Source organism: Rattus norvegicus, chromosome 20 (genome assembly GCF_036323735.1).
Source record: "Rattus norvegicus strain BN/NHsdMcwi chromosome 20, GRCr8, whole genome shotgun sequence".
Lineage (NCBI taxonomy): Eukaryota > Metazoa > Chordata > Mammalia > Rodentia > Muridae > Rattus > Rattus norvegicus.
In genome coordinates, this window is record NC_086038.1 from 6,413,318 (window position 1) to 6,426,579 (window position 13,262).

The 13,262-nt window shown below is 54.1% G+C and overlaps 1 protein-coding gene across 2 annotated transcripts; it reads right to left on the reverse strand.

Moving 5' to 3' along the window:
• Positions 1-583: 583 nt before the first annotated feature.
• Tulp1 (TUB like protein 1) lies at positions 584-12,516 on the reverse strand. Of its 2 annotated transcripts, NM_001415067.1 has the most exons (15): positions 12,385-12,516; positions 12,219-12,270; positions 11,801-11,885; positions 11,543-11,695; positions 11,040-11,195; positions 10,300-10,395; positions 10,092-10,211; positions 9,760-9,878; positions 7,042-7,047; positions 6,786-6,956; positions 6,530-6,642; positions 4,292-4,403; positions 4,117-4,215; positions 2,512-2,683; positions 584-1,051 (listed from the first exon to the last, which is right to left on the reverse strand). In NM_001415067.1, exons 1-15 carry the CDS (start codon positions 12,429-12,431, stop codon positions 918-920), a joined length of 1,635 nt encoding a protein of 544 aa, NP_001401996.1. In that variant the 5' UTR covers positions 12,432-12,516; the 3' UTR covers positions 584-917. The 2 variants fall into 2 exon arrangements, with proteins under 2 accessions (NP_001401996.1, NP_001101112.1); NM_001107642.2 differs by lacking the exons at positions 7,042-7,047; positions 11,040-11,195 and having other exon boundaries at positions 9,760-9,809.
• Positions 12,517-13,262: the final 746 nt, after the last annotated feature.

The following is a 13,262-nucleotide window of genomic DNA, read 5'->3' on the forward strand; positions in this document are numbered from 1 at the left end:
CCCCAAGAACGCCCGTCGCGGTGGATTCACCCTCCCGCGCACCCCACTTCTCGCTCGTCATCTCAGAGTCCCCACCTCCCCCTACACAACCCCCTCGTAGGTACGCCTCTGAATCTTGAGTGATCAGGCCTGGGGCGGAGCCAAGAGCGGAGCTCTGCCCTCTGGGCTGGACTCCCCGAGGTGTTTAGGGTCCTGGGGAGCCGGGTCCCGCGCATCCAAGTGACGCCCGAGCGCGCACGGGGTCTCGAGCTCCCCACTCTTCTACTCGGGTGCCCGGCAGCCGAGGCCTCTGCAGCTCCCCTCCCGCCGAGAGCCCGCCCTCCACTCCGGGGGCCCCAGACCCGGCTCCGCCCTGCTCGGACCCGGTTTGTCTGGTTCTCCCCGAGTGGCTTGTTTCTCGAATTTCTCCCTTTCTCCCTCTTCCTCTACCTCTGGGGCCCTCCCTCTCCTCCCTAATGCCGGAGAGTCGGGTGCCCGGACCCTGCGCTCTGGACGAGGTTCCATAGGACAGGAGAAGGGGACACGGGAGCGCGGCACCCGCGCAGGCACCTGAGTCTACACACACGAATCCAGGAACTACCGCTGCGTTCAGCCCAGGACGTGACTTTATTGGGGATATGGGTCCCTGACTCCGCTTCACCGTCGTTCCCTCCCCCACAGCGCGGGCCCAGAGGGGCCTCGAACATCTGACTCGGTCTCCTGGACAGGAAGTGACTGGGGAGGAGGGGGCGAGGCAAGTATTTTTGGGCGACCAGATGTTCATCTCCATCCCCACCACCAGTCCGTCCGGGTGCCAGGCTGGGAGGGTGCACGGAGGTCGCCGAGAGGCAGAGGGGTGAGCCCTTCCCTGGGAGCTATGGGGGAGGGACCGAGCCGCCGCCAACCGAATGCTTTCTCAGCGCTGAGAGACTGTGGGGTCACTCGCAGGCCAGCTTCCCGTCGAAACTGGAGAGGGCGATGGCGAAGGCCTGCAGGGCGCACAGCGGGTACCGGTAATCCAGGGTGAAGGCGTCCTCAGCCACGCGGCCGAATTGTAGCACTATATAGTCGGCTGTGAACACAGACCGTGGGGGTGACCCTGGACCCCATCTTGGCAGGCAACCCCTCAACAAAGGTCTTGTTTCTTGATTTGGAGTCATAGTCCCCATGAAGCCTCTGGCCACTTTCCCAGTTCTGGGTCATCCAACCAGCCCAGCCTGTACAGGGTCTGTCACACCAAGTCCTCAGGGCAGGGGCCCTACCTTATCAGCTGCTGCCTAGGGCTACAGTAAACCAGTAATCTAGCAGTACCCGACCCTGTCAAACTTGCTGGAACCAGAATCCTTCCCTCACATACTTTTCTGTGGTCTTTTGGCCTCATTCCTCTGGCCTGCCCCCAGTCCTGAAGGCTTTAACCTTTGACCCTAGTTCAGACCCTTCTCTAACCCCAAGTGTTCCCTCCCTTAACCAATTGTGCTGACTCAGGCCTCCCCGGTTCTGATCAGGGTTACCAATTCCAACCAATCAGCCTTCCCCTTCCTCCCTTCTCTATCTCTTCTGAGACCAGGTTTCATGTAGCCAAGGCTAGCCTTGAACTCCTCCTAATCCTTGAGCTACTACCTCCCTCCCAAATGACCTGACCTGAAACTCTCTGAGGATAAAGCTGGCTGCCTTAAAACAAAACAACCCTCTACCCCAGCTCTGGTCTGGTGGCAGACCAAGCTCCTACAGGAACTAGCTTGGAGAGCAGTCCCACGGCCACGAGACAGGCGGTACTGGACACACAGTACCAGTACTGACCAAACCCTCTGACCCAGAGTCCTTTGTGTGGTAGTCCTGGTAAGACCCAAGCTTTTGAGAGGGACACTCATTTCCCTTGGGTTTGGTTCCCAGCACCCATACAACTGCCTGCAACTCCAGTTCCAGGGGATCTGACACCTCTGTGGGCACCCGCACTACCTCGGTTTCATGGTGCTTGCCGCTAAGCCTAATGGCCTGAACTTGATTCTCAGGGCTCAACTGATGGAAAGAGAGCTAACTCCTACAGGTTGTCCGTGACTCCACACACATAGACACCCAAGGTGGTGTATGCTTCTGCCTGAACCCTAACCCGGCTCTTAAAAGACAACCCTCTGTTTTATCAGGGTATAGTGGTCATGCTTTAATCGCTGTTCTGGCCGAGCAGAGGGAGGGGGATCTCTGTGAGTTCGAGGCCAGCCTGGTCCTCATAGAGTTTCAGAACAACCAAGTCAATATAGGGAGACCTTGTCTTACGACAATTATTTTGATAACAGTAAGTTCTAACTCTCTCTTTTCCCCTGTGTGGGCTTGGGTCCCTCCACCTCCTCCGTCGTACAAAGGGGTTGATCTCAGGGTGGTTTCCAGTCTCCAGCAACACATCCCTCATTTCATCAAGGTAGCATTGGGAGTGTCCCAGCACCTACCTAAGGGTCCTGGAAGGGAGGGAGGGAGAGAGGAGGGGCGGATTAGAAGTTGGTAGGGGAAAGGTCTGGGTGGCCCTCAGATACTCACGGTCATCAGCGTGCACAATCTGGAAGTTCTTGACCGAGGCCTGAGTGACCCGGCCCTGGAAGTTGAGGGTGTATGAGCCGCTGTCTTCGTTCCAGATGGGTGGCTTGTTGTGTAGCTCGATCAGGCTCTCCAGGGTCTTGTTCTGCCAGCGCACTAACAGTCCATCGCTGGACTGGGGTGCCAAGGAGAGGGAACAAAGAAAGGGTGGTTAGAGGTGGCCAGGATTCATGTGTGTGTGGTGTTGTTCAGACTGGACTGCCAAGCCCACAGAAGGCATTGGCAGATGCCCAGGGGACATTCTGGAAGAGAGTGGAAAGGCGCAGCTGGAACCCAACAGGAGTTTTGTGCCCCTGATAGTCTAGAACCATCGAGTTCCAGTCTTCCACTGAACCTGGAACTCATTGATTCAGCAAGGCTGGGTAATCAATACTTTTAGAAATTCACCCATCTCGTCCTGCCCAGTGCTGGGTTGCATGTGCACACGTGCTTGTGCGTGCGTGCTTGTGTGTGTGTTCTCAGGGCTGTCCTCAAACTCCCCGTGTAGGAGAGGATGACCTTAAATTTCTGATCTTCCTACCTCTACCTCCCGAGTGCTGGAGCATGAAGCCTGGGTTTTGCTCCTGCTGGGTGAGCACTGGGTCAGGTGAGCCCGTCCCATCTCTCTTGCTCACTGCCTTGACAGTTTAGATGTTGGTTCTTACTGAATGGGCTCAGAAGAAGCTACCATGAAGCCCAGAGAAACTGCAGGGCCCAGCTTCCTGGCCACCTTCTATCCTTAGGAATCACCTTGGTCCTTGTGACCTTTAGCCATAATGGTCCCCCTACTGACTCCTCAACTCATCAGGCACCTTCTGCCTCAGGCTCCTTGCACAGGCTGTCCTCTCTAAATGCCATTTCCCCAAACCTAGATCCCAGACACTAAAGACCTCTCCCCTCGCATCCGTGAGGTCTGTGAAGGAAACCTGCACGACAGGCATGTGCCTCAGCTGTCCCCCTCTGTTCTTCCTCCCTTCCCTAACACTTAATATCTCCCAGATTTTGCTTATAGGTCACAATCCCTGTCTGCAGTCTACCCTCCTCCACTGTTCCTCCGGCTTCAAGGGGGATGGTGTTGCTACACTGTGCTGCACATGTTTTTACCCCAGTGTGCTGGAAGGCAGAGGCAGGCAGATCTCTGTGAGCTCAAGGCTGGCCTGGTCTACACAGTGAACCTCGCCACCTCCCCAAACAAACCTCAAGCCTTCTGAAAGAGCTTAACTGCCCAGCAGCCTCTCCAGCACTAGTTATTTCTTTGAGACAGTGTTACAAGTAGCTCAGGCTGGCCTGCAAACCTCCCGCTATATAGCTAGAGACGGCTCTTAATTACTGATCCTCCTGCCTCCACCTCCCAAGTTCTGCGATTACAGGAGTGTGCCACCCTGCCTGGCACGAATTCAATCACAGGGAACCTGAGCTCATTCTACAAGTGGCCAGAGGAATCTGTGTCAAGAGTTCTCAGGAAAGTCACTTGGCCAAGCTAGATCCCTGGCCCTGATGTTGAGTGGGTGACTAGAGGGTAAGACTCTGGAGAACGGGGGGGGGGGGGGTAGGATGGTAGAGGCTCACATTCCGGGGCCGGATAGGGACCCTCTCATTGTCCGAGTTCATTCCAGGGATGATGACAGTCATACGGCGGGGTCCTCGGAAGCCTAAAACGTTGGTTTCCTGAAACAAAGAGAGGGACATCAGGCCACATCCCACCTGAAGAGGGCCTGGCATGGTGGGGACAGTGGCTTCTCACATAGACCACAGCTGCCAGCTCCTGGCGCAGGCTTTCCACGTCACCACCTCCCCCTCGCTGTGGGTTCTGCCCGTTGTCAAAGACCGTGAAGCGGTTCCCCAGGAGGTTAGACCTGAGAATGGAAAAAGAACTGGGCTAAGGCAAGGAGTCCCTCCCACCTCCCACCCCAAGAGCCTTCCCACAGCCTCCCAGTTCAAGAGCAAGGGGCAGTGTGTGTCTTGGGACTAAGCGGGTCATGTGCTCTGATCCGGGCTTCTCCTATGGGGAGGGAGAGCTTTTAAGATGATGATTATTTATTGCTGTTTTGAGACGGTCTGGCTGTGGGGCTCAGTGGCACCGTGCTAAGCCTTCTTTGGGTGGCCCTAAGTGCAATCAGTCCCCAGCAGCAGGAAAAGCAGATGTGGCAGAAACTGCTGCATTTGCCAGGTGGAGGCAGATCAGGAAGCCAAGGTCATCCCCTAGCGTGCAGTTGCAGTGATGTCCAAACCAGCCTGGGCTACATGAGACCCTGTCTCTGAAAAAAAAAAAAAAATTAGGCTGCCAAAGTGGTCGTGTCCATAGCAAAAGCCTGAGGACCCAAGTTCGATCCCACACAATGGTAGATAGAGAGCTGACCCTAACAAGTTGTCCTCTGACCTCTACATGAACATACCGGCCTGCCTGTGCCTGCACACGACACACCCAGACTAATGAGATTAAGAAAGAATAAAGCAAATCAGTCAAATTTTGGCTCCGTCCGTGTGGTCCTAGGAAACAGGAAAGTCTCAGGTGTCCTACTTGGCATTGATTATTCTTTAAGTTGACTTATTGAATGACGTGTGTGTGCGCACGCGCGCATGTGTGTAGGTGTGTATGTTCGTGCACACAGCAGAGGTCAGAGGATAAATTTCAGGACTCAGTTCTCTCCTTCTCTCATGTGGGTCCCTGGGATTGAACTCCTGTCATCAGGCTTGGTGGCAAGCCCCTCACTCCCTTTGCCATCCTGCTGGCCCTCAGCTTTCCCACCTGTAAATCAGAATAGCTTCAGTCTCCCTCTGGTTTGGTTCATAAGAAAATACAATATTTGGAAAGTGTTTAGAACTATGTCGGAGTCTCAGGGAAGCTCCTACGTGCCTTTTGTTAAATATGGAAGCAAAATAAAAACGTCCCCAGAGTAGCTGGACGGTCATATGGGAAGTCATCCAGGTGACGCTGAGTACCCCCTCTCCTGTTCATTCATCCAGTACATTGCTTTTGCTTTTTTTTTTTTTTTTTGGAGCTGGGGACCGAACCCAGGGCCTTGTGCTTGCTAGGCAAGCGCTCTACCACTGAGCTAAATCCTCAACCCCATCTTTTGCTCGTTCTTGAGACTGTCACACAGTGTAGACCAGGCTGATCTTGATCTACAGGCCTCTGCCTGCTGGTGCTGGGATTCAGATTGTGGGGCAGGGTCTTAGGAGTTCACGCTAAGTGTGAACTTTTGTGAACTTGTTGTAGAGCCAAGGATGGTCTTGAACTGTGGATCCTCCTTCCTCGACCTCCTCCCAGGTGCTAGTTTTACATATTTGTTCCTGATTTATGTGGTTCTGGGACCAGACATGATTTAGAGAATACTCTAGCAACTGAGCTGCATCCTCCCTCCCTCTCTCTCTCTCTCTCTCTCTCTCTCTCTCCCTCCCTCCCTCCCTCCCTCCCCTCTCTCTCCTTTTCTCTCTTGGACAGGTCTAATGTAGCCCAGGCTGGCCTCAAGTTTCTTTTTTTTTTTTTTTTTTGGAGCTGGGGATCGAACCCAGGGCCTTGCGCTTCCTAGGCAAGCGCTCTACCACTGAGCTAAATCCCCAACCCTGGCCTCAAGTTTCTTACACATGCAAAGATGACCTTGAACTCCTGATACTTCTCCCTCTACTTCCCAGCAGCTGAGATTACAGGCGCTGGCCACCACACCCTGCAGTATAAGTTCCCTAGAGAAGATTCTAGCTGGGAAGTGTTAGTTCTTTCTCAGCGATAAGGGTCACAGGCCTGGCTTTTCCTGCATGGAGCTGAAGTCCTCCTCTACGAAGGCCTTAGTCATGTTCTGCACGCTCCCCATCCCCCGGGGCGGGGGGAGGTGTTGACATGCCCACCCCACCCCTCGAAGCCATCTAGATGAGGTCCCCAAGAGATCTTCGTGTGTCCGAGTGTGAAATGCCCTAGGCTGGGAGACGCCTCTGGAGCACCCCAGCACTCCGCCGCCATAGTGGGACAGAAGCGCGGCTGCACCTCAGCTTCCCGATGAAATTCTCCCCGCCCCTGGACAGGTTGGTGGGGTCGCTGGAGATGAGATAATTGGCCGTCTTACTCCGCTTGCGTTTTCTGCCGGCCAAGAGGAACACCTGAAGGGGATAGAGAGGTGACAGAGTGAGGCAGATGGAACTGGGGGACCAGAGAAGCTGTGATACCCCTTAGCCCTAGACACCACCCCTAGCCTTAGACACCGCCCCCAGCTCTACACATGCCCCGCCCCCTTTCTCAGGACCTTCTTCTCGGTGTCCAGGTGCAGGAAGTAGGATGGGTACATGCCACGGTCCATTCCCTTCTTGTCCCTTGTCAGCCGGCAGCGTACTGCCCGGCCCTGGGGTGCTGGCTGCAGCACAAACTCCCGGGGTTCACCCACTTCCACGGGGGGAGATGGGGCTCTCTCCTCCTTCTGCGTGGACAGACGGTGCATCAGTCAGGGCACCCGGCTCCATAGGTCCCCCCTCTGCACCCGGGCAGGACAGGCCACCACTTACCACTTTCTGGAGGGAGAAAAGAGCTAGGTCTAACATCTAGGCCTGGGAGCCGAGGCACCTCATTCTGCTACAGCCGCAGCAGCCCAGGCCCACAATAGAAGGCTCTGGAATTCTGTGATGTAACGTCCTTGTTTTCATTTTCATTCTTAAAAATAGTCTCATGTAGCCCAGGCTAGCCCTCAAACTCTTTTTTTTTTAATGATTTATTCATTTATTTTACGTATGTGAGTACAGTGTCGCTGTCTTCGGGCACACCAGAAGAGGGCATCAGATCCCATTACAGATGGCTGTGAGCCACCATGTGGTTGCTGGGAATTGAACTCAGGACCTCTGGAAGAGCAGTCAGTGCTCTAACCACTGGGTCACCTCTCCAGTCCCTATTTAGTTTATTTGAGATACGGTTTCACTATAGAGCCTCAAAAGTCTGTAGCCCAGGCTGGCCTCACTGAAATCCTCTTTAGCTTCCCAGTGCTTGGAGTAGAAGTCTGTACCACCATGCCTAGCTCTCTAAATAATAACTCTCTTCATTCTCCTTAACACATTGGGGGGCGGGGGTGTTAGCTGTCCCTATTGTATAGAAACTGGGGCCATGCGTACAAGATCAGTCTATATAGAGAGAAAGAGAGGTCTCTAACCATTGTAGAAACTGTCTATTCCTTGACAGTCTCTCGAGGGACTACAGCTGTGTGTGATGACACCCTGAGCCCACACGGTTCTGCGAAGCTGTCCCTAGATTTATGATCCTCAGAAACTAAGTAGGAGAAAGCTAGCCCTCTGAAGACACAGAAGCTTGGGGGCTGTTTGTTACTCGGCAAGACATAGCTGACTCATGACCCTGTCAGTTCACTTTGCTTTTGGAGAATTTCCCTAGTAACGCAGGTTACAGGAGGAGGCAGGGTGAGCCCTGGTGCCCTTTCACCCCTTGCTCTGTTTGTCACAGGAGGGGAACTGGGACTCAAGTCCCTCAGGGGACAGAGAGACTGACCTATCAGGCTGGGGGTTTCAGCACCGGAGGCTCTGGAGTTATCTGCGGTAACAGCCCTTCGCTGAGGGCGGTCCTACACTGTGTGCAAGGTAAGGGACAGCCTGGGGCCCACTGCCAAGGGGTAAATGACCATCTTGACTGGTCTCCAGCCTGCTCCAGGAGAAACTTGGGAAACACCAGACTATGTGTGGAATGTGAGCTGGGAAAACTTACTCAAACATTTCTACACCTGTGAATTTCAAAAGCCTGCTGCAGCTCGAAGGGCTGCTTCCACCACAGATAAAAAAATACTGTGGCCCCTGGCCACAGGGATTAGGGTTACTGTCTGTCAACTCATCCCTGAAGACCTGACATTGCTCCACAAACTATTAACCCCACAAGCTCGGACCGGGGCTGGCTCTTGTGTTGTTTCTCTTCTTAGAGGAGCTGTAGACAAAACTCTCAGCCGGGTCTCCGGGTTGACTGTGTACTCAGGCCTGTGTACGTTGCCCTTCAAAGTACTTAGCAGCATGTCTCGACAATGGAAGACGTCCAACCAGAATGGACTCTGTACTTTGGGGAACATTCTGGAGCCTTTGACAGCCAGAGATTAACTATTTTATTTAAACATCTATCTATCTATCTATCTATCTATCTATCTATCTATCTATCTATCTATCTATCTATCTATCTATATTTTGTATGACCGTTCTGCCTGTGTGCATGACTGTGTATCTCGTGAGTGCCTGGTGCCTTCAGAGTTCAGCAGAGGATGTCAGGGCCCCTGGAACAGGAGTTTCAAGGGTTGTGAAGGACCAGGAGTGTGGCGCTGGGAATCAAATCAGGTTACTTTGTAAGCGCACCCAGTGCTCTTAACAGCTGGGCTATCTCCAGCCCCCGCATTTATTTATGTATTTGTTTATTTGTCTTGTTTGTTTGTTTGGTTGGTTTTAAGGCAGGGTTTCTCTGTGTAACTACAGCTATCCCAGAACTCACAGAGATCCACTGGCTCTGCATTTGGAGTGCTGGGATTAAAGGGCATGCACCACCACTGCCCAACCTGCTTCCTTTTTCTTTTCTTTCTTTTTCTTTTTCTTTTTTTTTTTTTTTTTGGATCTATTTTATTTTTGAGGCAGGGTCTCATGTAGGCCAGGCTTGCCTCAATCTCAGGGCGTGGCTATGGTTAGCTCTGAACACCTGATCCTGCTGTCTGCGTTTCCTATGCACTAGGTTTCTGTGCACATGGAACCAGGGCTGTTTCATGGCTAGGAGGCTCCAGTCCTGAGCATGACCTCAGAGAAGTATTTAGCCCCTCAATGTTCCCAAAGGTGTGTAAGATGTGCCTCGAGGAAGCCTGTAACCCTAGTACTCACACCTGTAACCCTAGTACTCACACCTGTAACCCTAGTACTCACACCTGTAACCCTGTAGTCTTAGTACTCACATCTGTAGTCCTAGTACTGGGAGTTCCAGGGTAGCCTGGGCTACAGAGCAAGACCTTATCTGTGCCCTCCCCCCATCTCCAGAAACAAAAAACCCCAGTGCCTTGCTGCTGCTCCCTCAGCCTCCCTAGTACACGTGTCCTCTGACTGGGAGCTAGGTGATGTATTGCAGAGAGGAGGCTTGGGGAGAAAGCCCGAGGGTTCCCTGTTTCTTCCACTCCCATGAACCTGCTCTTCCTGGGCTTTGTGCCCTGTCATAGATGGGGAGCCAAGTCCTCACCCCGAAGTCCCCCTCGCCCCTTGGGTCACAACCTTTTTGCCTTTCCCTTTCGCTCTGCCCTTCTGGTTGCTGTTCCTCATCACTGGGGATGCATCCTCCTCTTCCTCCTCCTCCTCTTCCTTCTTCTCTTCCTCCGAGCCTTTGGGGGGCCCTGAGCATGGAGGGGGGAGGGGGAAAGGCTGTAGACCCTTCACCCCATCAGGCCAGGTTTTCCAATACCCATGGTTTCCTTTAATCCTCTCTGGTCAGAGCCTGGTGGTCAGGGGTATCAAGAAGCCTGCCACGTGCTCTATCTCTCACCCACACCCGTCCTGGGGCACTGCACACACAACATCCAGGGTCCCAGAATCCTTCAGTCACCCACCTTTCTTCTTCACACCCTTCTCAGCTGTGCCACCTTCCCCAACCAGGAACATGGAGGCTGGAATCTTCTTCCTCACGGTTGCTGGGCTCTCAGAGGGGTTCTTGTCAGTCTCCCCAGCCCCTGCAGACAGCATACAAGGAGTCACCACCGTACCAAGCCCAGTGCCCCCTGCCCTGCCCCCCAACCTCCGTCCCGTGTCCAGTCTTACCTTTTTTCTTCACCTTTCTCAGCTTGGTTCCCTCCCCCACCTCCTTCTTCTTGGTTTTGAGCGGTTTCTGAGGGGCATCAGGGCTTCCTACGTCCCCTGGGAACAGGAGATTTGGGGGGCGTGGATGGGGGTCAGAGAAGGAAGGAACCTTTTGAGGCTGAGAGTCACCTTCTAACCCCCTAGGGTGCCAAAGCCAGACAGGATTTGTTGGTCTTGTGTTAACTTTTTTCCTAAGTCTGAAAAATGATCTCTCCAGGAACCAGCTTAAGAGGCAGGGACAGAATGAATGGGTGAACAATACTAGGCCTTCCCTGGAGGCTTCTGTCAGCCTCTCCTGCAGGGACACTCCCAAGCTAGCCCTTTAGCCTCTGCTCCTCAACAGAGACCCGGTTCCAGCGTCCCACACATTTCTGACCCGACTGTCTTGGGCAGCAGCCCAGGCCTGGCGCCATCAGTGTCTTTAGCCACAGACTTCTTTTTTACTTTTATCTACTTTATGAAAAGCATAACGCTAATCCACATGAAGCAAAAACCCCACAAAGAAAACAAGAGTCCTCCTCAGTAGTTTTCTGCAGCCCTGAGAACTGATCTCCTTAGGAACTGCCAGTGTGTGGAGTGGGGCAAGGTATAGCTTCTTTACAAGGTCTAAGATGATGGGGAGCCTTGGGGGTCTCACCCGCCCCTCCAGAGAACTCTTCTCTCCACCTGCTCATGGGTTCCTGGGTACTCCTCGCACCTACCTTTTGGGCCCAGAGCCTTGGTTTTCCTCTCTCTCTCCTTGGGTGCTTTCTTGGGGGGCAGAGAGCTTTTCTCTTTTTTCCCCTCTTTCTTCTCCTTTTCTTCATCATCGTCATCGTCGTCGTCGTCGTCATCTGAATCCTCCTCCGAATCTTCCTCTGTGGAGAGAAATTCTCCGATAAAACAACCTCCAGAGGTTTAGTCCCTGCAGGGTGCTACGGGGTTCTCCGCACCTTCTTGAAGTGGGCTGTGCAGGGAAATACCCTGCTCAGGCTCTCTGTCACCCTCCCTCCTGATCCGTCCCCACCTGTCCTCCCGAGGCTGCTTCTGACCAATCTGGGGTACTTATGGCTACTAGCTGTAGTAGCTCAAGGTTGAACTCCTGCTGCCTCAGTTTCCCTATATTTGTATCAGGGAAAGGGCAGGGGGAACCCGCCCCCCGCCCTGAGCTGGGTGCTGGGGGTGATACCTGCTTCTCCGGGCCACGTCTGTCCCAGTCACTTACCCCCTCCCACATCTGGGGCGCGAGCAACCAGGAAGGTCTCCCGGGGGTCCCGCTTCTTGGCCTCAGGATCCCGAAGGAACTTGGCGTAGACTGTCTGCTCCGTGCGCGGCTCTGCGGGGTCTGCAGGCGGCTCCCCGTGCTTCCTGCGCCCAGCTGGGGACGGACCTCGGGCTCAGCAGGGTCCTGGCCTGGAGGTCCCCACTTCAGCCTCCCGCGCCCACACTTTCCTGCCCTCAACCCCGGCGCCCCAGGACTTACCCCCAGCTCTACGAGGGGGTTTGGATTCAGGGGACTCGGGGGTCTCGGGTTTCTTTTTCCTCAACTTCTGTCCCTGGGCAGGTCGCTGCAGATTAGGGGTCATGGGGAGAGAAGGGGGATTCTAAGGCTCCCATCCCCCTCTAATCCCTTGGAGCCACCAGAAATAGCCTCGGATTATCCCAAGGGGTGTTGCAACCCCTGCTCCCGGTGGATGTCCTATCCATGCATGGTGGTCACTTCCAAGACTCAAAGCCCCCCAAGTCCTTCTGGGCGCCCCATATCCTACCCCCCCCTTTTCTTCTAAACTCTTCAAGAGCTGCAGGTGTTGGGGAGAGGACCTGTCCCGGGCAGTCCCCCTTCCTGTGCACACCAGAACATCTTTGCACCTCCTTTCCAATCCCCAAACCGGGTGACACACCTGTTTGGGGCGCGGTGGAGGCTCCGGGCTCAGCCAGTCCTCTTCGTGGCCACTGAGGGTACAAAGGAACCCACTGTCCCACTCTTGTGATCTATTCTCCCCCTCCCCACTGCGGCCCAGAAACTAGGACTTGGGGTTCAGGTGGGGCGATGTGGGGGGCTCCCACCTGTCTGAGGCCCACACTTCCCGAAGGGTCTCCTCTTGCAGTGGCATGGCGTTCCTGTGTGCCGGTCACAGCCACCTCTCTCTGGTGACTTGCAGCTCCCAGCCTCCCTCCCTAGCTAATCTCAGCTCAGCTTCTCCCCACCTTCCGGGCCAAGAGGCCACCAGGACGCACCTCTGAGGACAAGATGTTCCAGCCCCATGAATTCAACCCTTGAAGGGAAGACCCCAGCTGTCCTCAGTATAGCAGCCAGGAAGAAAAGGACACCACCTTCCACCCAACTTGGGCAACATCCCTCTGTAAGACATCAGTGATGCTGGAGAGTAAAAGGCCAGACTGGCCCTCCAGACTATCTTCCCTTCTCTCTCTCCCCAGGCAGGGTCTCGCTCTGTAGCCAGGGCCTTCCTGTGTAGGCTGGCCTGGGCCCCACCAGTTCCACCACTATGTAGCCCTGGCTCATCTAGAACTTGCTATATAAATGACCAGGCTAGCCTCTAATTAATTCCCAGACAGAGATACAAAGTTTCACTATGTAGCCCAGGCTCCTCTAGAACACAATATACAGATGACCAGGCTAGCCTTGAGTTAATTCCCAGAGATCTGCCTGCCTCTGCCTCCCAAATGTAGGATTACAGGTTGGCCTTGCCGGCTTGGCTTGAGAAACACTTTTAAAGGTTTGGGGGCCTTTAGAATATTGGTGTGAGAGATGTATCATGAGCAGTTGGGTTAAGGGGTCCCCAGAGCTTCAAGATCAGGAAAGGAGTCAGTAAGATACAGGCCAGGGGTCACCAATAACCTAGTGTGCTAGAAGGCATGGGTCCCTGGGAGGCAGCCCTAAGCCTGTCACTCAAGCTCACGTGTAAGATAGGTATCACATGGTG